Source organism: Triticum aestivum, chromosome 2A (assembly GCF_018294505.1).
Source record: "Triticum aestivum cultivar Chinese Spring chromosome 2A, IWGSC CS RefSeq v2.1, whole genome shotgun sequence".
NCBI lineage: Eukaryota > Viridiplantae > Streptophyta > Magnoliopsida > Poales > Poaceae > Triticum > Triticum aestivum.
This window is the reverse complement of record NC_057797.1, coordinates 378807767-378834448: the sequence shown is the minus strand read 5'-3', so window position 1 is coordinate 378834448 and position 26682 is coordinate 378807767. Positions and strand designations below refer to the sequence as shown.

Below are 26682 nucleotides of genomic sequence, written 5' to 3'. Positions count from 1 at the left end.
ATGTCATTTTTTGTTGCATTTTAAAGATAATTTAGGTAAATTTGTGTTCGTGACATGGCAAAATTTATGATTTTTGGGTTTTCAGACATCATGAAAATTAGAGAATTTTTTATGTGTTTTTATTGACAATTTGCAAATTGATGCTATATATGATGACAAATCTATTTTTTTATGGCAAGTGTTTCTATTTTATTTATTTTTACCGGTTTTAGTTTTGAACTTTTTCCTTTTTTTGAAAGCAGTTTTGACTTTTTTCCTGGCTGTTAGTAATGATGATGGGAGGAGGCTCACCAAACAAACTGTCCTCAGTCGCGTTGGAGAGGTTAGCGGACATTTTGGTTCGCTCGATCCTCCCTCCCATAGTGAACGAATCGTTCACTCAGGGGACCTCTAGATCAAATATTGACTAGAAGGCATGGTCTAACCTTTTAAAAGAGATGGGAGAGGGTATTTTTTTCAGGGGCTAGATCCTGATATACTTTGTTGAGTTAATATCAGAATTGTAGTTAGATTATTTGATAAAAAAAATCAAATTACACATGTAATTTCAAACTTAAACTCCGAGAACTTTCTTAGCCTACATTGAAAAAAAAGCCCACTAAAATTATTGAGAATTATTGGTCAGTTTATCATTACCAGCTCGTTTGAAATGCATCGTTCTAATACAAAAACCGGGGTAATCCTCCTTTTTCCAAAAAAAAAACTTGTTTGGAATGCAGGAACTTGATGGTAACAAACCAACTTTACTAACAGTCTTGCAAAAGAGAACCGAGTTTTGGAGTTTCTGTCCAGATATTTTTAATGTGTGGAGACTTCTTCCACCTTCCACCCGCAAAAAAAAAAATAAAAAAAATTTGCGTGGAGACTTCTTCGCCACCGATGTCATATAATATCTCTGCGTGGATGTACAATACATACTCCCTTCGTTTCGAATTACTTGTTACAGATATAGATGTATCTCGATGTATTTTAGTTTTAGATACATTCATTTCTGTGACGAGTAATTTAAAACAGAGGGAGTAATTGCAATTTGCATTGCATTCACCCGCAAGCAAAGGACAAAAAGAAGAGCTACGTACACAAGATTACTGTCATCTGTTTTTGTCACCCACCTTCCCCTGCAAGTAGCGGAGTACCTGTGGGATCGAGACAACGGCGGTGCCGCTGCCAGGCCTAGTGCAGAGCCTCGCGACTATCACGAGGTCCCGGAGCTCGCCGTCGTCGTAGGTGCCCCCGAGATCCGCGTCCACCATCCTCTGCATGGATCCGGCGAACCCTGGCTCCTGCACCCACCGCACGAGCTCGCCGTCGCCGCCCCCGGGCGACTGTCCGGTGACGAGCTCCAGGAGCAACACGCCGTACTGGAACACCAGCTCCGTCCGCCTCTGCTGAATTCGCTCTGGAGAAAGAACACGCAGGCTCTAGTGTCAGTGTCAGTGCCATTCCAGACGTGTCAGACAAAGTGATGATAAAAATGGCCAAGAGAACCTTCGGCGTGGGATCCTTCGGAAGAGTCGTGACCGACGACACTGACGTTCGATAGCTGAAACTTAGTACAAATTCAGTTGCTCGATCGATCTATTGGCGGGCCAGGACAGATAGCATCGTCTGCAACGTACCAATGTGACTCACCTTGGCGACGAAATCAGCATCCATCATCACGTTGCTCGAGTTCACCGTCACGTGGAACACCGGAGGGTCGCAGAAGTAGTAGAGATACTCCTGCATCCACTCAAAATCAATCACGAAAATAAATGGTGTTATCTTTCTTGCGTCAAATTTTGAAGTGTTGTGGATGTGGCAGTGGTCGTTAGCAGAAAGGATTACCAGGGCTGCTGCGACATCTATGGCAACCTGCAACCGGGTCCTCCAGTTGAGTGGCGTCCTAAGAGGATCTGTTGCAGCAGGACGCATCATCAGTGTGGCAGCTTAACTGAAGAGCACAAGAGATATCCCTCCCTCAAGAATTTATTACCGTGGAGGCATTCTTTCAGGCTCCTGTTCTCCATCTGATCAAACACCAGAAACCTGTAACAAGAAAGAGAAGCGCAAATCAGAAGATTAGTTAGGAGAAGAGAAAAATACAGTACTAATAAAAATGGCGCCGTGGGTGAACCTGTTGTGTCCTTCTGAGAAGCCGCGGAGCCTGACGACGTGTCGGTGGTTGAGGCGGCCGAGCAGCTGCAGCTCCCGGTAGAAGGCGCCCTCCTGCCCTTCCTGGTCCGGGTCGCCGCTGCCCGCACGGCGCACCGTGGCGACGAGGCCATCAGCGAAGCGGGCGCGGTACGCCGTGCCGCGAGGCCCGCCGGTCTCGAGGGCCGTGCTGAAGCCTCTGGTGGCCGCCTCGATCTCGCTCGGCTTGAACCTCCTCGCGAACGGCAGAGCACCTGGTTTTCCGAAAGCAAAGCCACAGAGAGACAGATTGGTACGCGTGCGCGAAATTCCCGAGGAAAAGAAGGCAGTGAAGCTCGGAGAAGGGAGAGGGCGTACGCGTGCGGCCGAGCCGCTGGTGGAGGCAGCCCATGCCCATCCGTCTGGAGAGGTCGGCAGGCAGAGGCAGACGGCGCACCGGGATTGGTGCGCTTATTTGTTTCAGAGCAGAGGAGACAGATACTCCTACTGTAGTAGGCAGCAGGCAGACGGTGAGGGAGGCCTATGTTTTCTTGCTCTTGTTTATGGAGATCTTCAGGTACAACGAAATGGACCGCCTATCCTCTTTTGCCGTTGGTAAATTAGTTAAAACCGTGCTGCCGCAGCGAAAGCAGGGATGCTCGAGTCGACTTGCTTTTGTGTCGGTCCCCATCCAGCCTCCCACTCGCAATGCAAGTTTCGAATCATAAAAGGTGAAGAAAAATTCCTCTCGAGGCACGAACTAGGGAGGCATCACCATGTGGCTGCCCTACAAGAAAAAGTAGTGTGGGCGTCATTAAGCAAATAAAAACGAATTTAGGATATGCATGCATCTCCTACTACTTTTTCTATCTTTTACCTTAGGACCACTCTCTCTTTTCCCAAGCATGTGCCTCCAGATCCCATAGGACCATTCGGACCAATTTTTTTGACACCCGAGCCTACATGGCAAGGCATCAGTTTGAGTCTATGCATTGGTCATATGCCCTTAGGGCATGTATAATGGTGACATATGGATACATATGTCCCATGACAAAAAATAACTTAAGGCACCTATATTTATGTTTTCTCCCCAATGCAAGCTATCATTAATGGGCCTCATTAAGAAATAGAAAATAAAGACTAGTACACATGCATCTCTACTTTCACTCAAGCATTTTCAGCTTTTGTCACCGGACCACACTTTTTCTCTTCAAGGACCCGCCTCCCGGAGAGGATCCCGCTTCCCTATCTGAACCTACTTTACGTCATATTCGATCCTACATGGCATGCGAGGCATCACCTTGAGGCTATGCATTGTACATGCCCTTAGAGCATCTCCAAAGCGGACCATCAATTTGTATCTGTCCGAACAACATGGTCCGAACTTGTTATGTCATCTAACATGATTCTGTATCGGTCGGCCGACCGATTCAAAAAAGGCTTGCGAGATTTCGGAAAGCAGCCACGTGGAACTCCGACACCCCAACCCACTGAAATTTCCTCCTTACTTTGCATCCACCCCCTCCTCCTCTGCCGCCATTGTACCTCTTCGGCCGCCACCCAAGTCTTGTCGAACGTCCGAAGCACCATCCATGCACCCGCTCCCCTTGTACTACGGCTGTTGGCGAATGCAGTATTTCAAATTTTTTACCTACGATCACGCAAGATCTATCTAGAAGATGCATAGCAACGAGAGGGGAGAGTGTGTCTACGTACCCTCGTAGACTGAAAGCGGAAGCGTTTAGTAACGCGGTTAATGTAGTCAAACGTCTTCGTGATCCAACCGATCCTAGCACCGAACGTACGACACCTCTGCGTTCAGCACACGTTCAGCTCGATGACGTCCCTCGAGCTCTTGATCCAGTTGAGGACGAGGGAGAGTTTCGTCAGCACGACGGCGTGTTGACGATGATGATGAAGTTACCGGCGCAGGGCTTCGCCTAAGCACTACGACGATATGACCAAGCTGTGTAACTGTGGAGGGGCACCGCACACGGCTAAGAGAAGACTTGGTGTGCCTTTGGGGTGCCCCCCTCCCACGTATATAAAGGAGGGCGAATAGGAGGTTGTCGTGGTTCTAAGTCTGACAGTAGAATAGGGGGTACGTATGAGGAGGCAAGATCCTAGCTACGATGAGATTGTGCATGCAAGATTTACGAGTTCAGGCCCTTCTCGGAGGAAGTAAAAGCCCTACGTCTCGGTGCCCGGAGGCGGTCGACTAGATTATGCGTGAAGTTACAGGGGGTGCGAACCCTTGTGCTAGTGGAGGGGGTGACTTATATAGAGTGCGCCAAGACTTCAGCCAGCCCACGTTACAAGGAGTTCAATGTACATTAAGATGAGACGTTACTGGTAACGCCAACAATAAAGACATATAAATGATCATTAACGCTACGGAGTGAACTCCTGACCGTTGCCATCCTGAGTGATTTTAGATCTTCTGTACTCCAAGTGGTTTCTAGTATGGTTGAATGATGATATACTGATCGAATGGAACTGGGTTATCCGAGTGGAATTGTTGGTCTAGTGGGTTGCACTCTGAGGTGATTCCAGTCGGTGGATGCTGCTGTGTTTTGAATACCGTTTATATTAGGGCAGTGTCCTTGGGAAGGGTGTTTAGGTCAAGCCTATTACCCTACCCTAGGTACATATCATCGTCATTAGCCCCCGAATGGGTCGAGGTTCAAGGGGAGAAGAGGTTGGAGATAGTTCCAACCTGATTCTTATGCTTCAGGGGCATTTTACCTAGGTCGGCGAACGACGCTGGAACTTCAACTTTGTTTTCAGTCGCCTTGATCCATTCAGAGTTTGTCGACTGAATTTATTCTGATGTGCTTCGAGTGTTGGAGTGGTATGAAATCTTGGGCGTGATTGGTTGCACCGCCATTCCCGGACCTCACGAGATTCAAAATTTGGGGAAGTGCACGGGACGGAGAGCATCGTAGTAAACGGGACGAATTAGGCAATGGCGCCTCGATCTCCACGCCACCTTTTTCGCCATGTACCGAGCGCACGACTGTTGCAGGATTTGACAGGATCTCTCGGGCCCACATGTCAGTCACTCGAAAGCGGGCTAATAAAAGGCGCCATGGCCGGTGTGTCTGCACAGCGCATCCCATTCTTCTTCTTCTCCTTCTTCTTCTTCTTCTTCTTCTTCTTCTTCTTCTTCTTCTTCTTCTTCTTCTTCTTCTTCTTCTTCTTCTTCTTCTTCTTCTTCTTCTTCTTTTCTTCTTCTTCTTTTTCTTCCTCTGCTTCTCCACCTCGCTGTCCGCTGCTCTCGACGCCACCGCTCCACTCGTGAGCAGTCCGCGGTGATGGGGAAGGACAAGACGGCGGCCCTAGAGCATGCCAAGAAGGTGACGGCGATGATGACGGTGAAGCCGAAGGGCAAGAAGATGAGTCAGGGGGATCGTCTTCGAGGTCCGGCCTGCCGCACTGCTGGATCCAGGGCGACTGGATTCGGTCCACGATACAACAGGAGGATCTGGCCGAAGGGGGCTTGATTGCCCATGGATCTTGGAGGCTGCCGGGCAACGAGACCGAGCCGCAGCCGCAGGAGGGTGAGTGCGTCCTCCTCACGAATCACGTTGACCGTGGTTTCTCACTGCCCCCATCCTTTCTTCCGGGGTTTTCTGAACTTTTTTAGAGCCCAACTTCATCAGTTTTCCCCCAACACCATCACGTACCTCGCTGCATTTGTTTCCATGTGTGAGAATTTCCTGGGTTGTCGACCGCATTGGGGTCTCTTCAGACACATCTTTACTTGTCGCTCTCAGTCTATGAAAAAGGCTAATTCGAGTGATGAAAGGACGCATGTGATCCAGATGTGTGGAGGTCTAGGGATTCAGACGATAGGCAAAAGTACTTTTCCAGCTGTGATTCTTCCCGATTCAGCTAGAGGGTGCCAATCGACCTGGTTTTATTTCAAGGACCAACCAACTCCTGGCCAGTCGACCGGTCTTCCTCCCTTCTCCATGGAGTGAGTCCAGCAACCTACTTCTTTGAAAGTAACTTCAGAGAGAAAGCAAAGGTGGACATGCTAGTGGAACGATTAGTCCAATTAGTCCGCGACGGCGTGACTGGTATGGACTTGCTGGAGGTGTTTCTCAGTCGACGCATCCAGCCACTCCAGGCCCACGATCATCCTATGTGGATGTACTCGGGTATTGAAGACACCACTCGAATCCACCCGGAGGAGGTCACCGAGGAAATGGTGGAGCAGTGGTTGCAGGGCATCACTGGAAACAAAGACATACCTAGGGGGTCTAGGAGAGTTCTACCATTCAATGCTGACAATGAACCTGAAAAGGTCTATTCTTTACTGGCGAGTGTTTCTTCATTCTGATTTGTAACTGTCCTTGTGCTCGACTGATGTCTGTGCTATTCTTTGCCTTGCAGGTTTACACTGAGATGTACTCGATGCCCAATGGAGAGCAGGATCAGGACGGAGAGGCGAGCGGAGGTGAAAGCGGTGACTGGAAATCCAATGAAGAAGATGGGGAGGAGAGTGAGGACTCAAGCAACGGCGAGGAGGTCGACTTTGTCGGGGAACGTAGCAATTTCAAAAAAATTCCTACGCACACGCAAGATCATGGTGATGCATAGCAACGAGAGGGGAGAGTGTTGTCTATGTACCCTCGTAGACCGAAAGCGGAAGCGTTATGACAACGCGGTTGATGTAGTCGTACGTCTTTAGATCCGACCGATCAAGCACCGAAACTACGGCACCTCCGAGTTTTAGCACACGTTCAGCTCGATGATGATCTCCGGACTCCGATCCAGCAAAGTGTCGGGGAAGAGTTCCGTCAGAACGACAGCATGGTGATGATCTTGATGTTCTACTGTCGCAGGGCTTCGCCTAAGCACCACTACAATATTATCGAGGACTATGGTGGAAGGGGGCACCGCACACGGCTAAGAAAACGATCACGAGGATCAACTTGTGTGTCTAGAGGTGCCCCCTTGCCCCCGTATATAAAGGAGCAAGGGGAGGTGCGGCCGGCCCTAGGAGGAGGCGCGCAGGAGGAGTCCTACTCCTACCGGGAGTAGGACTCCCCCCTTTCCCTAGTTGGATTAGGACTTGGGGGGGAAGGAGGAGAGGGAAGAAAGGAAAGGGGGGGCACCGCCCCCCCCCTCCTTGTCCAATTCAGACTTGGGGGGGGGAGGGTGCGCGGCAGCCCCTAGGCCTCCTCTCCTCTTTCTCCACTAGGCCCATTAAGGCCCATTAGGTTACCGGGGGGTTCCGGTAACCTCCCGATACTCCGGTAAAATGCCGATTTCACCCGGAACACTTCCGATGTCCAAACATAGGCTTCCAATATATCAATCTTTATGTCTCGACCATTTAGAGACTCCTCGTCATGTCCGTGGTCACATCTGGGACTCCGAACAAACTTCGGTACATCAAAATATATAAACTCATAATGAAACTGTCATTGTAACGTTAAGCGTGCGGACCCTACGGGTTCGAGAACAATGTAGACATGACCGAGACATGTCTCCGGTCAATAACCAATAGCGGAACCTGGATGCTCATATTGGCTCCTACATATTCTACGAAGATCTTTATCGGTCAGACCGCATAACAACATACATTGCTCCCTTTGTCATCGGTATGTTACTTGCCCGAGATTCGATCATCGGTATCTCAATACCTAGTTCAATATCGTTACCGGCAAGTCTCTTTACTCATTTCGTAATACATCATCTCGCAACTAACTCATTAATTGTAATGCTTGCAAGGCTTATGTGATGTGCATTACCGAGAGGGCTCAGAGATACCTCTCCGACAATCGGAGTGACAAATCCTAATCTAGAAATATGCCAACCCAACATGTACCTTTGGAGACACCTGTAGAGCTCCTTTATAATCACCCAGTTACGTTGTGACGTTTGGTAGCACACAAAGTGTTCCTCCGGCAAACGGGAGTTGCATAATCTCATAGTCATAGGAACATATATAAGTCATGAAGAAAGCAATAGCAACATACTAAACGATCGGGTGCTAAGCTAATGGAATGGGTCATGTCAATCACATCATTCTTCTAATGATGTGATCCCATTAATCAAATGACAACACATGTCTATGGTTAGGAAACATAACCATCTTCGATTAACGAGCTAGTCAAGTAGAGGCACACTAGTGACGTTTGGTTTGTCTATGTATTCACACAAGTATTATGTTTCCGGATAATACAATTCTAGCATGAACAATAAACATTTATCATGATATAAGGAAATAAATAATAACTTTATTATTGCCTCTAGGGCATATTTCCTTCAGTCTCCCACTTGCACTAGAGTCAATAATCTAGATTACACATTAATGATTCTAACACCCATGGAGCTTTGGTGCTGATCATGTTTTGCTCGTGGAAGAGGCTTAGTCAACGAGTCTGCTACATTCAGATCCGTATGTATCTTGCAAATCTCTATGTCTCCCACCTGGACTAGATCCTGGATGGAATTGAAGCGTCTCTTGATGTGCTTGGTTCTCTTGTGAAATCTGGATTCCTTTGCCAAGGCAATTGCACCAGTATTGTCACAACAGATTTTCATTGGACCCGATGCACTAGGTATGAAACCTAGATCAGATATGAACTCCTTCATCCAGACTCCTTCATTAAGCTGCTTCCGAAGCAGCTATGTACTCCGCTTCACATGTAGATCCTGCCACAACGCTTTGTTTAGAACTGCACCAACTGACAGCTCCACCGTTTAATGTAAACACGTATCCGGTTTGCGATTTAGAATCGTCCGGATCAGTGTCAAAGTTTGCATCAACGTAACCATTTACGATGAGCTCTTTGTCACCTCCATATATGAGAAACATATCCTTAGTCCTTTTCATGTATTTCAAGATGTTCTTGACCGCTGTCCAGTGATCCACTCCTGGATTACTTTGGTACCTCCCTGCTAGACTTATAGCAAGACATACATCAGGTCTGGTACACAGCATTGCATACATGATAGAGCCTATGGCTGAAGCATAGGGAACATCTTTCATTTTCTCTCTATCTTCTGCAGTGGTCGGGCATTGACTTTTACTCAATTTCACACCTTGTAACACAGGCAAGAATCCTTTCTTCGCTTGATCCATTTTGAACTTCTTCAAATTTTTGTCAAGGTATGTACTTTGTGAAAGTCCAATTAAGCGTCTTGATCTATCTCTATAGATCTTAATGCCCAATATGTAAGCAGCTTCACCGAGGTCTTTCATTGAAAAACTCTTATTCAAGTATCCCTTTATGCTATCCAGAAATTCTATATCATTTCCGATTAGTAATATGTCATCTACATATAATATCAGAAATGCTACAGAGCTCCCACTCACTTTCTTGTAAATACATGCTTCTCCAAAAGCCTGTACAAAACCAAATGCTTTGATCACACTATCAAAGCGTTTATTCCAACTCCGAGAGGCTTGCACCAGTCCATAAATGGATCGCTGGAGCTTGCACACTTTGTTAGCTCCCTTTGGATCAACAAAACCTTCCGGCTACATCATATACAACTCTTCTTCCAGAAATCCATTCAGGAATGCAGTTTTTACATCCATTTGCCAAATTTCATAATCATAAAATGCGGCAATTTCTAACATGATTCGGACAGACTTAAGCATCGCTACGGGTGAGAAGGTCTCATCGTAGTCAATCCCTTGAACTTGTCCAAAACCTTTTGCGACAAGTCGAGCTTTGTAGACAGTAACATTACCGTCAGCGTCAGTCTTCTTCTTGAAAATCCATTTATTCTCAATTGCTTGCCGATCTTTGGGCAAGTCAACCAAAGTCCACACTTTGTTCTCATACATGGATCCCATCTCAGATTTCATGGCTTCAAGCCATTTTGCGGAATCTGGGCTCACCATCGCTTCTCCATAGTTCGTAGGTTCATCATGATCTAGTAGCATGACTTCCAGAATAGGATTACCGTACCACTCTGGTGCGGATCTTACTCTGGTTGATCTACGAGGTTCAGTAGTATCTTGTTCTGAAGTTTCATGATCATCATCATTAGCTTCCTCACTAATTGGTGTAGGTGTTACAGAAACCGTTTTCTGTGATGTACTACTTTCCAATAAGGGAGCAAGTACAGTTACCTCATCAAGTTCTACTTTCCTCCCACTCACTTCTTTCGAGAGAAACTCCTTCTCTAGAAAGTTTCTGAATTTAGCAACAAAAGTCTCGCCTTCGGATCTGTGATAGAAGGTGTATCCAATAGTTTCCTTTGGATATCCTATGAAGACACATTTCTCCGATTTGGGTTCGAGCTTATCAGGTTGAAGCTTTTTCACATAAGCATCGCAGCCCCAAACTTTCAGAAATGACAACTTTGGTTTCTTGCCAAACCACAGTTCATAAGGCGTCGTCTCAATGGATTTTGATGGTGCCCTATTTAACGTGAATGCGGCCGTCTCTAAAGCATAACCCCAAAATGATAGCAGTAAATCAGTAAGAGACATCATAGATCACACCATATCTAGTAAAGTACGATTACGATGTTCGGACACACCATTACATTGTGGTGTTCCGGGTGGCGTGAGTTGTGAAACTATTCCGCATTGTTTCAAATGTATACCAAACTCGTAACTCAAATATTCTCCTCCACGATCAGATCGTAGGAATTTTATTTTCTTGTTACGATGATTTTCAACTTCACTCTGAAACGGATCTGTAATCCCTGTTTTGAGTTGCAAATATTAGCAACAAAACTAGTATCAAATACCCAGGTGCTACTGTGAGCTCTGGTAAGGTACACATCAATAACATGTATATCACATATACCTTTGTTCACCTTGCCATCCTTCTTATCCGCCAAATACTTGGGGCAGTTCCGCTTCCAGTGACTAGTCTGCTTGCAGTAGAAGCACTCAATTTCAGGCTTAGGTCCAGATTTGGGTTTCTTCTCCTGAGCAGCAACTTGCTTGCTGTTCTTTTGAAGTTCCCCTTCTTCTTCCCTTTGCCCTTTTCTTGAAACTAGTGGTCTTGTTGACCATCAACACTTGATGCTCCTTTTTGATTTCTACCTCCGCAGCTTTCAGCATTACGAAGAGCTCGGGAATTGTCTTATTCATCCCTTGCATATTATAGTTCATCATGAAGCTCTTGTAGCTAGGTGAAAGTGATTGGAGAATTCTATCAATGACGCAATCATCTGGAAGATTAACTCCCAATTGAATCAAGTGATTATTATACCCAGACATTTTGAGTATATGCTCACTGACAGAACTGTTCTCCTCCATCTTGCAGCTATAGAACTTATTGGAGACTTCATATCTCTCAATCCAGGCATTTGCTTGAAATATTAACTTCAACTCCTGGAACATCTCATATGCTCCATGACGTTCAAAACGTCGTTGAAGTCCCGATTCTAAGCCGTAAAGCATGGCACACTGAACTATCGAGTAGTCATCAACTTTGCTCTGCCAGACGTTCATAACATTTGGTGTTGCTCCAGCAGCAGGCCTGGCACCCAGCGGTGCTTCCAGGACGTAATTCTTCTGTGCAGCAATGAGAATAATCCTCAAGTTACGGACCCAGTCCGTGTAATTGCTACCATCATCTTTCAACTTTGCTTTCTCAAGGAACGCATTAAAATTCAACGGAACAACAACACGGGCCATCTATCTACAATCAAACATAAACAAGCAAGATACTATCAGGTACTAAGTTCATGATAAATTTAAGTTCAATTAATCATATTACTAAAGAACTCCCACTTAGATAGACATCCCTCTAATCCTCTAAGTGATCACGTGATCCAAATTAACTAAACCATGTCCGATCATCACGTGAGATGGAGTAGTTTCATTGGTGAACATCACTATGTTGATCATATCTACTATATGATTCACGCTCGACCTTTCGGTCTCTGTGTTCCGAGGCCATATCTGTATATGCTTGGCTCGTCAAGTATAACCTGAGTATTCCGCTTGTGGAACTGTTTTGCACCCGTTGTATTTGAACGTAGAGCCTATCACACCCTTTCCTAGCATGTGGCACCACGTGATGATCGGGTGTGATAGGATCTACGTTCAAATATGCAGATGCTACCATGATCCTGGCAACACAACATGCTACCATGATGAATAATGGTGGAAGATGCAGATGCAAAGAAAGATAACACTTTCTCATATTTCACCTTAGCGGGGCCAAGGGATCAGAATCTGGATGATCGACCGAGAGACATTTAGCACTCCGCCTCTAATGTTCTCCTTGATGTGCTAGCGTAATCCATTCATAGATATGGTTTGATATCTAGAACATCAAGTAAAAGGTCGGACTTCGGCAGCTCAAGAATCCATAAGGAATAACTACGGAGGCAGATCCTGCGAGATCCTTATGGGGAGGTGACTAACTTCTTCAACCAGGATACTACAATAATAGGCCTTCCGGTTAGGTGTGTTGGCCACGACATCCACATTACCGGTTACAGAGGGACCAACAATATAGTTCTTGGAGTACGTTCCAACCATCATATCTGCCCGAGATTCAGATCTGGTTGGTGTTAGGATATTCCAGACTCATCGAGTCTAGAAAGAAAATGAAAGTTTGCAACACAAATCGATGAGATGTCATTGCGAGATTCTCAGGAAATGGACTATGGTAGTAAGCTCCAAAAGATGAGCCGGTTTTGCTACAAACCTGTGAACACGCTGTCCCAGACAAGCATGACCACATAGTAGTCTTATAATAAAACACTACCAAGTCCAGATGGGGAACCATCATCGAGGATATCGAAGTCCTTGCGTAAGTCTAGCTCTTAAGAAGAAACTTCTTCTCCTTGAACAAATCAATCAGTGGCTTGGTGTGCTGGGGATTCATATAGAATGAAGGTTGCAAGTCTCCAAACCACAGAATACTTCGCACGTATGCATGACTGACTTGGGATGATTCCAGAGAAGGCGAGACAAACTTTCCCAAATTCATGGCAGCAACTTGCTTCAAATGCACGTGAACTAGAGGAAGTCACTTTTAATACCAAACATATGCTTCATGAGCTAGCATGAAGAAATGCTTTCAAAATTTCCAACACTAGCTTAATGTTCAACATGAATCATGGATAAGATGAAGATATTGTCGATGGGCTCAACAACAGGTCATCCAGATTTCCATGAAGATGGAATTCCATAATTAGGTGAACAAGGTGATAGCATTGGTCAGAATAAAGGATGTAATGGTGTATGCCCGAGGAATCAACCTTGAGTAGGACAACATTACGAACATCGTTGGTTCTGATTTGATTTGAGGATAGCCCACACTCAAATCAAAGTTTGGACAAGAAAATAGATCCAATAACTGATCACGAGGACCAATCAATGAAGATATCATCTTTCTTCAACACACACACACAAAAGATATCCCTTAACACAAACTAAGCAAGACAAGCTTTTATCTTCCAACTCTCCAAGTTGTTGTTAAGCTTAACCAACTAGCTCAGGGGTATCCAACATAGATTCTTGGAGAAAAGGGTGGCTACAAGAAACCATCTTGATCACAAACTCAACATAGAGCTCAGGTGACAACCTGGTAATACTTCCAAGAAGATATTCGGAACATCACGAACCACCGATATGTTACTAAGCTCGAGAACAATCTTGCTTTTTAGGGCAAGACAATGTGATCAAGAGATTGATGGATTGACACACTCCTAACACATTGGTCGAAGAGTGCACCAGAAACAATGATTAGGTAGCACAATCTACCTTAGAACGATGATTCAATAACCAACATGCTAAGAATGAAGTTATTGTCCTTTAACTACCAAGCAACGGGGTTGCTAGGAGTATTGATTTCACACATCACAGTTCACTTGTCGGCACTCCGGTTACAACAACACGGGACCGAGGAATGGATATTGATAGCGAGAAGTATTTCTATGTCAAGAATTCATGAGAAATGGTGCAATTCTCCTGACAATCCTGACATAAAGGGGGTAATACTCCAAGGTAGAACAGAACAAATGCTGGATTGGCATTTTGATCTGCAGAACACAACTACTTTGACCACTCCAAGAAATGGATGAGGTGCTGGAGTTAGTTTCTCCTAGTCATTCCAGAATAGAATGGCTTGACGGACCACAAGAATAATAGGCATCGATAACAGGAATGCACAACCAGTCCTGACTATCAAATGATAGATGATGGTCGGATAACAAATGAAGAGGGACAACTCAAGGGGACATATATCTTTCTGAGTTGTGGATGCATAGATTAATATGTCGAACCAAGTCCAACATATTTCTTCCGGATAACCCATGCAGAAAGGAAGAACTGGCAGAATCACAATATGAATGGAGTACTCCTCAAGAGCACCCTGGTTGTGATCTTTTGATTCAATCGAATTTCTGCCAAGGATGGTTCATGGTATTTGGAAGAAGGAAATACCATGGACCTCGAGGGCTATCGCAAAGGTTACTAATATTCTAAAGGTACGAGCAACACTATCAACATGAAGTAGGGTGAATCACCAGTTCAAAAACCCAGGAGTAGAATACCTACTACTAATGGCATCACGAAATGCTTTCAAGAATGGTGGCTAGAATTATCACACTGGGGATACAAAACATGGCTAGATCACTAGGTGACTCCCTAAAACACCTAGGGTCATAGTAATAGCTCCAACATATATGTCGAGGCAACAAAGTACCTCAACTCACCGATTAGTGTGATTAATCTGGCCCAAATGGACATCAGGAACAGGAGGAAGGGATTTGCAAATGCATCAGACTATTTAGAAACCTGGGATGACTCGGACATCATAACGGTTGTGAATGCTCAAAATATTTGAGACATCCTGCAAAATAGTGGCATGACCACTCAACATTACAATATCAAGGTTCTGAGGCCAGCTATGAGCATACAGAGGTAAAAGGAACTAAACTGAGACTTGAATCCAACAATCCTATAAGTCTACGGATTAGAAACACGTCATCCTGATAGATAGATGAGAAGGCCTAGTTCTTAATTCCCGTAGAAAAGAAGAGGATGACTCAGATCAGAGGGCATGAGGTATAAGGAGTAAAAAGAGCCTTACGTTCCCTTCCACAATCAATTCCCTTACATAACTAAAGCATTTTCTAGACTCGACTTCGACCAGTTTGGCTTGGTAATCCTACAGGCAGTCAGGCTTTGATACCAAAGCTGTCAGGACCCCGATTCCAAGTCACATCGATCTAGCCGGTAACACCTCATATCACTTTGCGGCCTCACTCATGGTATTCCCACGGGTGTCGCCTTACCATCGCCCGGGACCGTTTGTGCCTTTTGGCTCACGTATATGATAGTGTCGCTAGCATCCATATGACAGAGAACCCGGGCCGACATGGCTAGTCGTGAACCCAAAGCGGCACTAACCTATGGGGACAGGCATACATGAATCACATCGAGCATGTCGGTCAGCAGCATGTGAATCCGGGCTGTAGCACTGGGCTAAGAGGACTCCGGGAACCCGGGCTGTAGCAGGCTAGGCAGGACTCCGGATGTCACCGCGTGACATTTCCCCGAAGGGACAGACACAGGAACGAAGTGAAACACATGCCGGCCAGTCAAGTGTCCTGAGCAGTAGTGCTGGGCTAGCAGGACTCCGGTGAACCGGGCTGTAGTGGACTACTATGGCTCATGGAAGCACTAGACTACATTTCCCCATAAGAGAGGCTGCCAAGGATAAACAACTAGATTGTCGGATCCCACACATACCAAGCATTTCAATCATACACACAATATGCTCGGTATGTGTAAATACAACATGGCATCACAACATAACTCTACAACTCAAGTATTTATTCCTTAGGCTCCGAGGAGTGAGATATTACAAACATGGGCCTCATGACCCAACAATCACAGCATACAAATCAAGCACATGCGGAAGCTTAACATGTCTGAGTACAGACATCTACAAATGGAAAAAGGCTAAGAAGCCTGACTATCTACCAAATCCTGCCGAGGGCACAAGATCGTAGCTGAGTATCAAGCTAACGTCAAAGTCCACGCGGAACTACTAGCAAGACTGAAGTCTCTCTCTGCAAAACATAAATTAAGCAAACGTGAGTACAAAGGTACTCAGCAAGACTTATATCAGAACTAGCTACATATGCATCGGTATCAACAGGGGGGGGGGGTGGTGGAGTTTAACTGCAGCAAGCTAGCTTTGACTCAGTGGCTAACCTGAACTACGACTGCAAGCAACTCTTTTGAGGTGGCGCACACGAGTCCACATATTCACCATTCAATACAGCACTATGGAACTGCTCCCGTCTCCCTACGAGAAGGCCATCCATAGCACTCACACTTATCTTGCGAGTTTTAGAGTATCCACTTTCACTTGTCTATGAACTATGCAAGGGGTCCAAGTTTCCATATCCGAGGAATCCGGCTATTCGAATAGATAATGATAACCCTGCAGGGGTGTACTTCTTCACACATGCTTCCACCACTTACCGTCGTTTACACGACATGTACTCAGCAACCTTCAAGCGGAAGCCCAACGAGGGTGTCGGCCACGGCCTACCTAAACACTCAAGTCTCTAGTCCAGGTTTATCGCCTATCCAGGTTCCATCCGCAGGGAGTCCGGCCGAGGTTTCCACATACGGCCCCGAACGATGTGAACAGGGTTCCCGAGACACCAAACGGGCGCCCGGTACACCGTGCCATGGTGTATCTACCGCAACATAGCCCACCCCTGGGGTCAGCGCTACGCACGGCCGCCAACACATAACCTACAAACACCAGAAACTAGTTGCAACTTCTGGACAGAGTACTAGGGTGATTAAGAAGCCGAGAGGGTCAATTAAGGATCCCAATGAGTGGTAGTAGCTGTTCATGGATCACAGACACAGAACTTAGTTCCTGAGGACGGTTTCAATGAGACAACCCACCATGTACTCCTACATGGCCTCTCACCGCTACCTTTACCAAAACGTGTTCACACACTTAGCTCACACATAGTAGGACATGTTCACACACCTCCGATTCATTCCCGATGAATCAGACCTCACACAACTCTATGCAATAGCAGGCATGACAAACAAGCATGAATGAGTAGGCACATCAGGGCTCAAACAACTCCTGCTCATGCTAGTGGGTTTCATCTATTTACTGTGGCAATGACAGGTCATGCAGAGGAAAGGGGTTCAACTACCGCAGCATGTAACAGTTGAATCGTTATTGTCCTAATGCAGTAAAAGAGAGCAGGAGCGAGAGAGTGGGATTGTATCGGAATGAACAAGGGGGTTTTGCTTGCCTGGCACTCCTGAAGATAACATAGTTCTTCATCGGTGTCATCGATCTCATCGTCGAAACCACGTCTATCGAGAGGGGACAAATACCAGCAGCAGAGAAAGAAACACAATCAATGCAATGCACAATATGATGCATGATTATGACATGTCAATATGCTGTGGTTCGAGCTAATGCAACTAGCTACATGTTAAATGGAGTTGGTTTGAACCCTAGGTTCAAATTCAAACTCCATATGTGAAATTCAAATGTCATTTAATTGATTTGACCTGATCAGCAGGTATAAGTTGATCTAACATGCATGAAAGTGGTACAAATGGATAGATTGGATTTTTCTGATCATTTTTCATATATAATTTATTTCATTTGGAGTTACGGTTGAATTTCTATGAATTTTAGAAGTTATACTAATTTCTGGAATTTTCTAAACTTTTCTGATTTAATCAAATTTCATAAAATAGTTACAGCGTCAGCATGACATCAAGATGATGTCATCAGGTCAACACAGCTGACCGGGGTCAAACCTGAGTTGTGGGTCCCACATGTCGGTGTAACAGGGTCAGCGGCAGAGGCTGACCAGTGGGGCCAGGTCAACGCTGAGGTGGCAAGGTCAAACTGACCAGTGGGCCACGGGCATTAGCTTAATCTAAGCAGGGGGATAAACATGTGATTAATTAAGGGTGTGGGCCCATTTGTCAGTGACGGAGGATGTTAGTTAGCCCCGTCATTAGTACTAATGATGGTGCCACGTTGGCTGCCGCCGGGGATGGTCGCCGGCGAGCACGCAGCATGGCGGAGGGCTTCGGTTTCGCGCTATAGGGCATGGATCGACGAGCGGTTTGCGGCTACGGAAAGTTGGAAGTCTCGCGCATCTAAAGGAGGCAACGACTCGCGCCGGAGTGGACTAAATCGATGATGGCGACAGCTTTTGCGGCGGCCGGAGTTCGGGTTAGTTTGGGCTCGGCGTTAGGGTGCTCGGGAGGAGGATTTGGTGGGCGTTCCAAGATCTTGGGAGCGTGCAGAGAACGGTGACGCGCTCGGTTTCGAGCCTTAGGGGCTGCAGCAACGGCGGGGACATCACCGACGACGTGGAGCTCTCGGTTCCAGCTGTGGAGCTAGCTAGAGGATGCACGCGACGACGAGGTAAGGGGGGTTTCGATCGGGGGCTCACAGAGGATCGTTTGGCGCAGACGGCGAGGCCGGGGAGGGTCGAGGCTGAGCGGGAGGCCGAGAGGGATCTCCGGCGACTGAGGTTGAAGAAGATGGTGGTGAGGGCGCTCAGGGGCATCCGGCATCGCGTAGCTTGGTGGAGATAATGAGGCAGACGTGGTGGAGCCCGTGGACTGCTCGGAGAGGCGAGGGGAGCTCGGTGGCCACGGGGGCAGCAGGCGGCGGCGACGGTTGCGCTCCGGCGTTCTCGGGTCCGAGGGGGAGCGAGGCAGAGAGCGGGGTGGGGGCAAGTGAGAGGTCGAGCGGATCCATACGACAACGGGGTGGTCATCCACGGCGTCGCGCTGGCCAGCGAGGGCCAGGCAGGCAGCTGCGTGCTAGCCCGCGCGGGCGCTGTGCTCGGCCTCGCCTCTGCCAGTAGGCAGAGGTTGAAGACAGGCATGCCCCTAGTGGGCTGGGCCAGTTAGCTGGGCTGCCGGGTAAGGAGGCCCAAGTGGGTGAGGCAGGTGAGTTCTTCTCTCTCTCTCTTTCCTATTTTCTGTTTTCTATTTTTTTGCAGTATGTTTTGACTTAGTTTAAATACTAAAATACTTTATAAAATTCTGCAAACTTTTATGGGCACTATCTGATTTAAACCAGAGGCCCTCACTAAGTTTCAGAATATTTGGAGCTACCAAATATTTTATAGGAATTAGTAGCTCCAATTCAAATAAGTATTGACTTAATTCAAAGGCCCAAATAAATTATTTCTGTGACTCCCAAAATATTGGTTTGAATTTCACCTCATGCCAATATTTTCACAGAATAACAGGAACATTTTCTTGGACTCACTTGATGAGATTTAAATGTTGGTTATTTTTAGAGGTTTTCTGAGGCTTGGAAAATTCCTCAATTCAAATTTCAATTGAATTTAAACATGATGCAGCAACCAAACTAGTCCAAGGCCAGGGTAGAGCTAGGGCTGTGACAGTCCGGTCAATAACCAATAGCGTAACCTGGATGCTCATATTGGCTCCTACATATTCTACGAAGATCTTTATCGGTCAGACCGCATAACAACATACGTTGCTCCATTTGTCATTTGTATGTTACTTGCCCGAGATTTGATCGTCGGTATCTCAATACCTAGTTCAATCTCGTTATCGACAAGTCTCTTTACTCGTTTCGTAATACATCATCTCACAACTAACTCATTAGTTGTAATGCTTGCAAGGCTTATGTGATGTGCATTACCGAGAGGGCCCAGAGATACCTCTCCGACAATCGGAGTGACAAATCCTAATCTTGAAATACGCCAACCCAACATGTACCTTTGGAGACACCTGTAGAGCTCCTTTATAATCACCCGGTTACGTTGTGATGTTTGGTAGCACACAAAGTGTTCCTCCGGCAAATGGGAGTTGCATAATCTCATAGTCATAGGAACATGTATAAGTCATGAAGAAAGCAATAGCAACATACTAAACGATCGGGTGCTAAGCTAATGGAATGGGTCATGTAAATCACATCATTCTTCTAATGATGTGATCCCGTTAATCAAATGACAACACATGTCTATGGTTAGGAAACATAACCATCTTCGATTAACGAGCTAGTCAAGTAGAGGCACACTAGTGACGTTTGGTTTGTCTATGTATTCACACAAGTATTATGTTTCCGGATAATACAATTCTAGCATGAACAATAAACATTTATCATGATATAAGGAAATAAATAATAACTTTATTATTGCCTCTAGGGCATATTTCCTTCAGACTCCCCACCCCACACTGAAAGGCGCTCCAAGCAGACCCATGATCCAGCAAGTACCTGTGGCAAAGCGGTCATGCTGACCTCGAGCGCACTCGGACTTCCTCCCCCGTTCCGACTGAAAAGGCCCCGAAGCAACCCAGGGTTGCGGCTTCCAAACCTCGAAAGACCCTGCCTAAGATCAAGGTTGACGTTCCTATCGCCTCCAGGTAAGCATTTTGTTTTCTCTCTTTATTCAAGAGCCTCTTAAGTAGTTGTCGACTCGTTTTCTTGCTTGACCGAGTGAGGTCGGAAACTTGCAGTGCTGCTACTTTTGGGACTTCCATCGATATATACAGAGATAAAGACGATGTGGAAATGGAAGATGCGGTCACCTCCAAAGCAGGTATGACTCTGCCATCTTGCCTCCATCTTGTCAATTAATTTGTAGGTCAACTGATATCTTACGGTCGAGTCTTTTGCAGCATCGCAACATGTTATTGAACTTCCAAACGACGATGAAGATATGCCCCAGAGGCCTATGGAAAGGAGAGGCAGGAGCTCGGGCAGGAGGGCGCCAGCCGGCAAAATAGCTCAAACGACATCAGTGCTCGAACCGGTGATCCAGAAGTCTGGAGACCTCAATCGGGCCTCTGTCACTTTTGCCGATCCTGTGTCGACTGAACGTCCTTCGGTGTCGACTGCTCAAGATCCCGCTTCATCTGTACCACTCCATACTTCAGATCCTCAGACTACTGCGACTGTTCCACCATCTCCGCTATTCGTCACCCATCATGTCCCGGAGGATCAGGCGAGCGCTGCTAAAGAAGCTATACGCCAAGCAGGCCTTATGATGGAGCGAATGAAGAAGGTGCATGAGACCAGTCAAGCTGCCTATGACGCCAGTGCAGCTCTCTAGACCAACGTCCAGGTTAGTTGATCTCCGATCGATATTCTAGCTTGACACTTGAAAACTGCTACTTTATTATTCGTAAGATGTCCGTGGATGAACATTTTCAAACCTTTTCAAACTTTATGTGCATCTATCATGAGTCTGCATCTGTTCACCCAGTGGGTGCCTTCTTTTACTTTGCAACCTTGTTCACTTGAGTTGACTTTGTCTCGTCGAGTGAACTTTCAAATCAATGGGAGCACGCAGAGTGCATCCACTGGGTGTAGTCCCCGAGACCGTTGTCGAATGTTTGATTCGGCGGGGGTCTTAGATCTTGTTTATAGTATATCCACTCAGTCTTGAACGGATCCCGTCGAGTGAACTCTTAAACCAGTGGGGGCATGCCAAGTGCACCCACTGGGTGTAGTCCCCGAGACCGCGGTCGACCGCGGGCAGTCGGCGGTGGTCTGAGAATCAATGTTGCAGTTGCTTTTCTCTTTTGTTGGGCGACTGGACTGACCAAGTCGAGTATCAAACCAAACCAGTGGGGGCACGCCAAGTGCACCCACTGGGTGTAGTCCCCGAGACTACTTTTGGATGTTTGATTCTGCAGTAGTCTTAGAACTCTTTTTGTCGTAATGTCCTGAACTTGTATTCATCACTCGGGAGCAAGTAATCTTTGTTTCTGTCGACTGACATATCTTATTCGCTGACTTCAGAAATCCTATGAGCTCATATCGCAATTTGCTGAATTCGAGAGGAAGCAGATCCAACTCAATCTTGATTTGGACTTAGCCAAGCAGAACTTGCAGAAGGCTAACGACGAAATAGTTGGTATGGAAGGTAAAAGCTTGCCGACTGTGAGATTGGACTGTCTCCTGTGTCACCTTTCCTTTCTTCTTTCTAAACCGAGTGTTGTTATTTTTTTAGAGAAAATGAGGCAGGCTCTAGCATAGAAGGACCTTGATCTTGCAGTAGCACAGAAAGAGGCGCAAGAGAAAACAACACTCGCTGACAAGAAGCTGGCTTTAGTCGGGAAGTTAGAAGAAGATAACGCCAAGCTAAAGACCGCTCTTGATGAAGACAACAAAGAAGTGACACGTTTGAAGAAAGACAAGGGAGCCATGAATGACAAGATTGAAGATCTCTCTCGGAAGAGGGATGAGCTGGAGGTTTATCTGGGGAGACTTGCCAAGAAATTGTTCCTTATGCTTGAAGGTATTTTCTTCTGCTCGACTGGTTTCTCTTGTCAGTTGTTGATTCTTCACATAGCTCTTCAACTCATTATTTTGCTGTGATGTGCAGAATTTTGCCAAAACTTCAAAGAAGAGACTGGGCGGATTGAAACGAGCTTGGACCCCATCAACTCTCTTGTTAAGGATGAAGCTGCCATGACCGTACTCCGACTAGAATCTCGCCTTGCCAGCGTCGTGGATTATCTAGCTCGACTAAAGGTGGCGGTTTCACGAGTCGACTGAGCTCTGGTCGAAGGAGAGATTCTAGAATGACCTTGAGTCTCTAATGACTCGACTCAACGAGATCCCCGGTCGAGTTCAGGCATGGAAGAAGTCATCCGCCCGATATGGTGCTGATGTGGCTCTGTCTCTGGTTCACGTCCATTGCAAAGATGTGACGCCCCTGATTCAATCGTACACTAATCATACACGCAAACATGTACGATCCAGATCAGGGACTCACGGGAAGATATCACAACACAACTCTACAAATAAAATAAGTCATACAAGCATCATATTACAAGCCAGGGGCCTCGAGGGCACGAATACAAGAGCTCGATCATGGACGAGTCAGCGGAAGCAACAATATCTGAGTACAAACATAAGTTAAACAAGTCTGCCTTAAGAAGGCTAGCACAAACTGGGATACATATCAAAAGAGGCGCATGCCTCCTGCCTGGGATCCTCCTAAACTACTCCTGGTCATCGTCAGCGACCTACACGTAGTAGTAGACACCTCCAGAGTAGTAGCAGTCGTCATCGACAGTGGCGTGTGGCTCCTGGACTCCAAAGTCTGGCCGCAGCAATCGGGTATAGGAAGGGGGAAAAGGGGGAGCAAAGCAACCGTGAGTACTCATCCAAAGTACTCGCAAGCAAGGAACTACACTACATATGTATGCATTGGTATCAAATGGAAAAGGGGTAACATATGTGGATTGAACTACAGAATGCCAGAATAAGAGGGGGGTAGCTAGTCCTATCGAAGACTACGCTTCTGGTAACCTCCATCTTGCAGCAGAAGAAGGGAGTAGATGGTAAGTTCACCAAGTAACATCGCATAGCATAATCCTACCCGGTGAGCCTCCCCTCGTCGCCCTGTAAGAGAGCGATCACCGGTTGTATCTGGCACTTGGAAGGGTGTGTTTTATTAAGTATCCTGTTCTAGTTGTCATAAGGTCAAGGTACAACTCCGGGTCGTCCTGTTACCGAAGATCACGGCTATTCGAATAGATTAACTTCCCTGTAGGGGTGCACCACATTTCCCAACATGCTCAGTCCCCTTTGTCCGGACACACTTATCTAGGTCATGCCCGGCCTCGGAGGATCAACACGTCGCAGCTCTACCTAGGCACAACAGAGAGGTCAGGACGCCAGTCTAAATCCTATGGCACAGGGGTTTGGGCCCATCGTCCATTGCACACCTGCACATTGCGTACGCGGCCGGTGAGCAGACCTAGCCTCCCTTATACAAGAGCAGGCGTTCCAGTCCAACCCAGCGCGCGCTGCCCAGTCGCTGACGTCACGAAGGCTTCGGTTGATACCATGACATCGAGGGCCCATAACTGTTCCCGCGTAGTTGGTTAGTGCGTATAGGCCAGTGGCCAGACTTAGATCAAATACCCAAATCTCGTTAAGCGTGTTATTTTGAAGTAACTGCGAACGCCGACCAGGGCCAGGCCCACCTCTCTCCTAGGTGGTCTCAACCTGCCCTGTCGCTCCGCCACAAGTAACATTCGAGGGCCGTCGGGAACCCAGGCCCACCACTAGCTGGGTGGAACCACATGCCCCTTCAACCCCCAACATCAGAATCACTTGCGGGTACTGAACGAGCCGACCCGACTTTAGTCACAACATATAATATGTATAAAGTATATAATATATATATATCCGTGATCACCTCCCGAGTGATCACGACCCGATAGTATAGCATGGCAGACAGACACGAATGTAGGGCCACTAATGATGAACTAGCATCCTATACTAAGCATTTAGGATTGCAGGTAAGGTATCAACAGCTGTAACAACAATGACAGACTATGCATCAAAATAGTATTAACAGAAAGCAGTACTACACTATTCTAATGCAAGAAGTAGAGAGAGAATAGGAAATATCTGGTGATTAAGGGGGGGGGGGGCTTGCCTGGTTGCTCTGGCAAGTAGGGGTCGTCAACAACGTAGTCGGATGGGGCACCAGCAGCGGCGTCAGTCTTGTAGTCTACTGGAGAGAAGAGGGGGAAGAAACAATGAATACAATGCAAACAGATGCATAACGATGCATGACATGTCAAGTAGCGGTGCTAGGTGTGCCCTAATGCGGTATGAGGTGATACCAGTGCAGGGGGAAAACATCCAGGAAAATATCCCTGGTGTTTTGCGTTTCCGGACAGATGAACCGGAGGGGGAAAGTTGCATGTTCGCTATGCTAGGGACATGTGAGAGACGAATGGACTGCGTATTCGGATTTGTCTCGTCGTTCTGAGCAACTTTCATATACAAAGTTTTTCCATCCGAGCTACAGTTTATTTTATATTAATTTTAAAAGATTTAAATCATTTTTAGGATTTATTTAATTATTTTAAAACAACATTATCCAGAACAGTGCACGCTGACGTCAGCATGACGTCACAGTTGACCGTTGACCTAGTCAACCTGACAGGTGGGTCCCACCAGTCAGCGACTGTTTGACCAATTAACAGTAGTTAATTAGGTTAATTAATCTTAATTAGTTAATTTAAATAGAATTAATTAAGTTAATTAATTAATTAATATTATTTATTTATTTATTTATTTTTAATTCTTTTTTAATCGTTCTTAGGGGCTGGGCCCCGTGTGTCATTGGCCCAGAGGGGCCGATGTGGTTAGCGGGCGCAGGGGCGCTGCGGGGCGTCGGGCGCTAGCCCGCCCGACAGGGCACCGCGGCCAGGAGAAGAAGGGCACCGGCGCATGGCTCGGCACCGTCAGCCATGGCCAGAGCAGGGCGACGCGGCGTGGCCAGACGAGGCCGGCTGGAGCGCAGGGGGGTCGGTGCGGTGGGCGCGAGGCACAGCGGTCGCACGGACTCGCGGGCGCGGCCGCCGGTGGTAGCGGCGAGGGAGGAGAAACAGGGGAGGCCAGGAGGGGCGCGAGGCGCTGGGGGCGCTCGACGCGGCCAGCGGGGGGGGGGGGCGAGGGCCACGATGATACATTGACTTTGCATCACGCTTTTATATCGATATTTATTGTATTATGGGTTGTTATTACACATTATGTCAGAATACTTATGCCTATTCTCTCTTATTTTACAAGGTTTACATAAAGAGGGAGAATGCCGGCAGCTGGGATTCTGGGCTGCAAAAGGAGCAAATATTAGAGACCTATTCTGCACAGCTCCAAAAGTCCTGAAACTTCACGGAAGACGTTTTCGGAATATATAAAAAATACTGAGCACAAGAAGTTCACCAGGGGGGCCACACCCTGCCCACGAGGGTGGGGGTGCGCCCTACCCCCTGGGCGCGCCCCCTACCTCGTGGGCCTTTTGGTGGTTCTCCGATGGCCATCTTCTGCTATATGAAGTCTTTCGATGAGAGAAAAAAATCATAAGCCATCTTCTTGGACGAAACTCCGCCGCCATGAGGCGGAACCTTGGCGGATCCAATCTAGGGCTCCGGCAGAGCTGTTCTGCCGGGGAAACTTCCCTCCGGGAGGGGGAAATCATCACCATGGTCATCACCAACGCTCCTCTCATCAGGAGAGGGCAATCTCCATCAACATCTTCACCAGCACCATGTCCTCTCAAAACCCTAGTTCATCTCTTGTATCCAATTCTTGTCTCCAAGTCCGGGATTGGTACTAGTAGGTTGCTAGTAGTGTTAATTACTCCTTGTAGTTGATGCTAGTTGGTTTATTTAGTGGAAGATCATATGTTCAGATCCTATATGCATATTAATACCCCTCTGATTATGAACATGAATATGCTTTGTGAGTAGTTACGTTTGTTCCTGAGGACATGGGAGAAGTCTTGCTATTAGTAGTCATGTGAATTTGGTATTCGTTTGATATTCTGATGAGATGTATGTTCTCTCTCCTCTAGTGGTGTTATGTGAACGTCGACTACATAACACTTCACCATTATTTGGGCCTAGAGGAAGGCATTGGGAAGTAACAAGTACATGATGGGTTGCTAGAGTGACAGAAGCTTAAACCCTAGTTTATGTGTTACTTCTTAAGGGGCTGATTTGGATCCATATGTTTCATGCTATGGTTAGGTTTACCTTAATACTTTTGTTGTAGTTGCTGTGACGCCCCCGATTCAATCGTACACTAATCATGC

General features: G+C 46.6%; 1 protein-coding gene across 2 annotated transcripts; it reads right to left on the bottom strand.

The window, feature by feature from the left end:
* Nucleotides 1-866: 866 nt before the first annotated feature.
* Nucleotides 867-2736, bottom strand: LOC123185288 (probable receptor-like protein kinase At1g49730). Of its 2 annotated transcripts, none has more exons than XM_044597213.1 (7): nt 2491-2736; nt 2117-2387; nt 1976-2028; nt 1828-1895; nt 1633-1722; nt 1489-1549; nt 867-1399 (listed from the first exon to the last, which is right to left on the bottom strand). In XM_044597213.1, the coding sequence occupies exons 1-7, from the start codon at nt 2528-2530 to the stop codon at nt 1092-1094; spliced, it is 891 nt and encodes a 296-aa protein (XP_044453148.1). In that variant the 5' UTR covers nt 2531-2736; the 3' UTR covers nt 867-1091. The 2 variants fall into 2 exon arrangements, with proteins under 2 accessions (XP_044453148.1, XP_044453149.1); XM_044597214.1 differs by having other exon boundaries at nt 1489-1543.
* Between the last annotated feature and the right edge of the window lie 23946 nt (nt 2737-26682).

Excerpts from the sequence above, each read along its gene's own strand:
- LOC123185288 (XM_044597213.1), bottom strand. The coding sequence starts at position 2,530 with ATGGGCATGGGCTGCCTCCACCAGCGGCTCGGCCGCACGC. Across the intron at positions 2,029-2,116 it reads TTCTCAGAAGGACACAACAG|GTTTCTGGTGTTTGATCAGA; the intron begins GTTCACCCACGG and ends TTCTTGTTACAG. Across the intron at positions 1,550-1,632 it reads ATGCTGATTTCGTCGCCAAG|TTTCAGCTATCGAACGTCAG; the intron begins GTGAGTCACATT and ends ATTTGTACTAAG.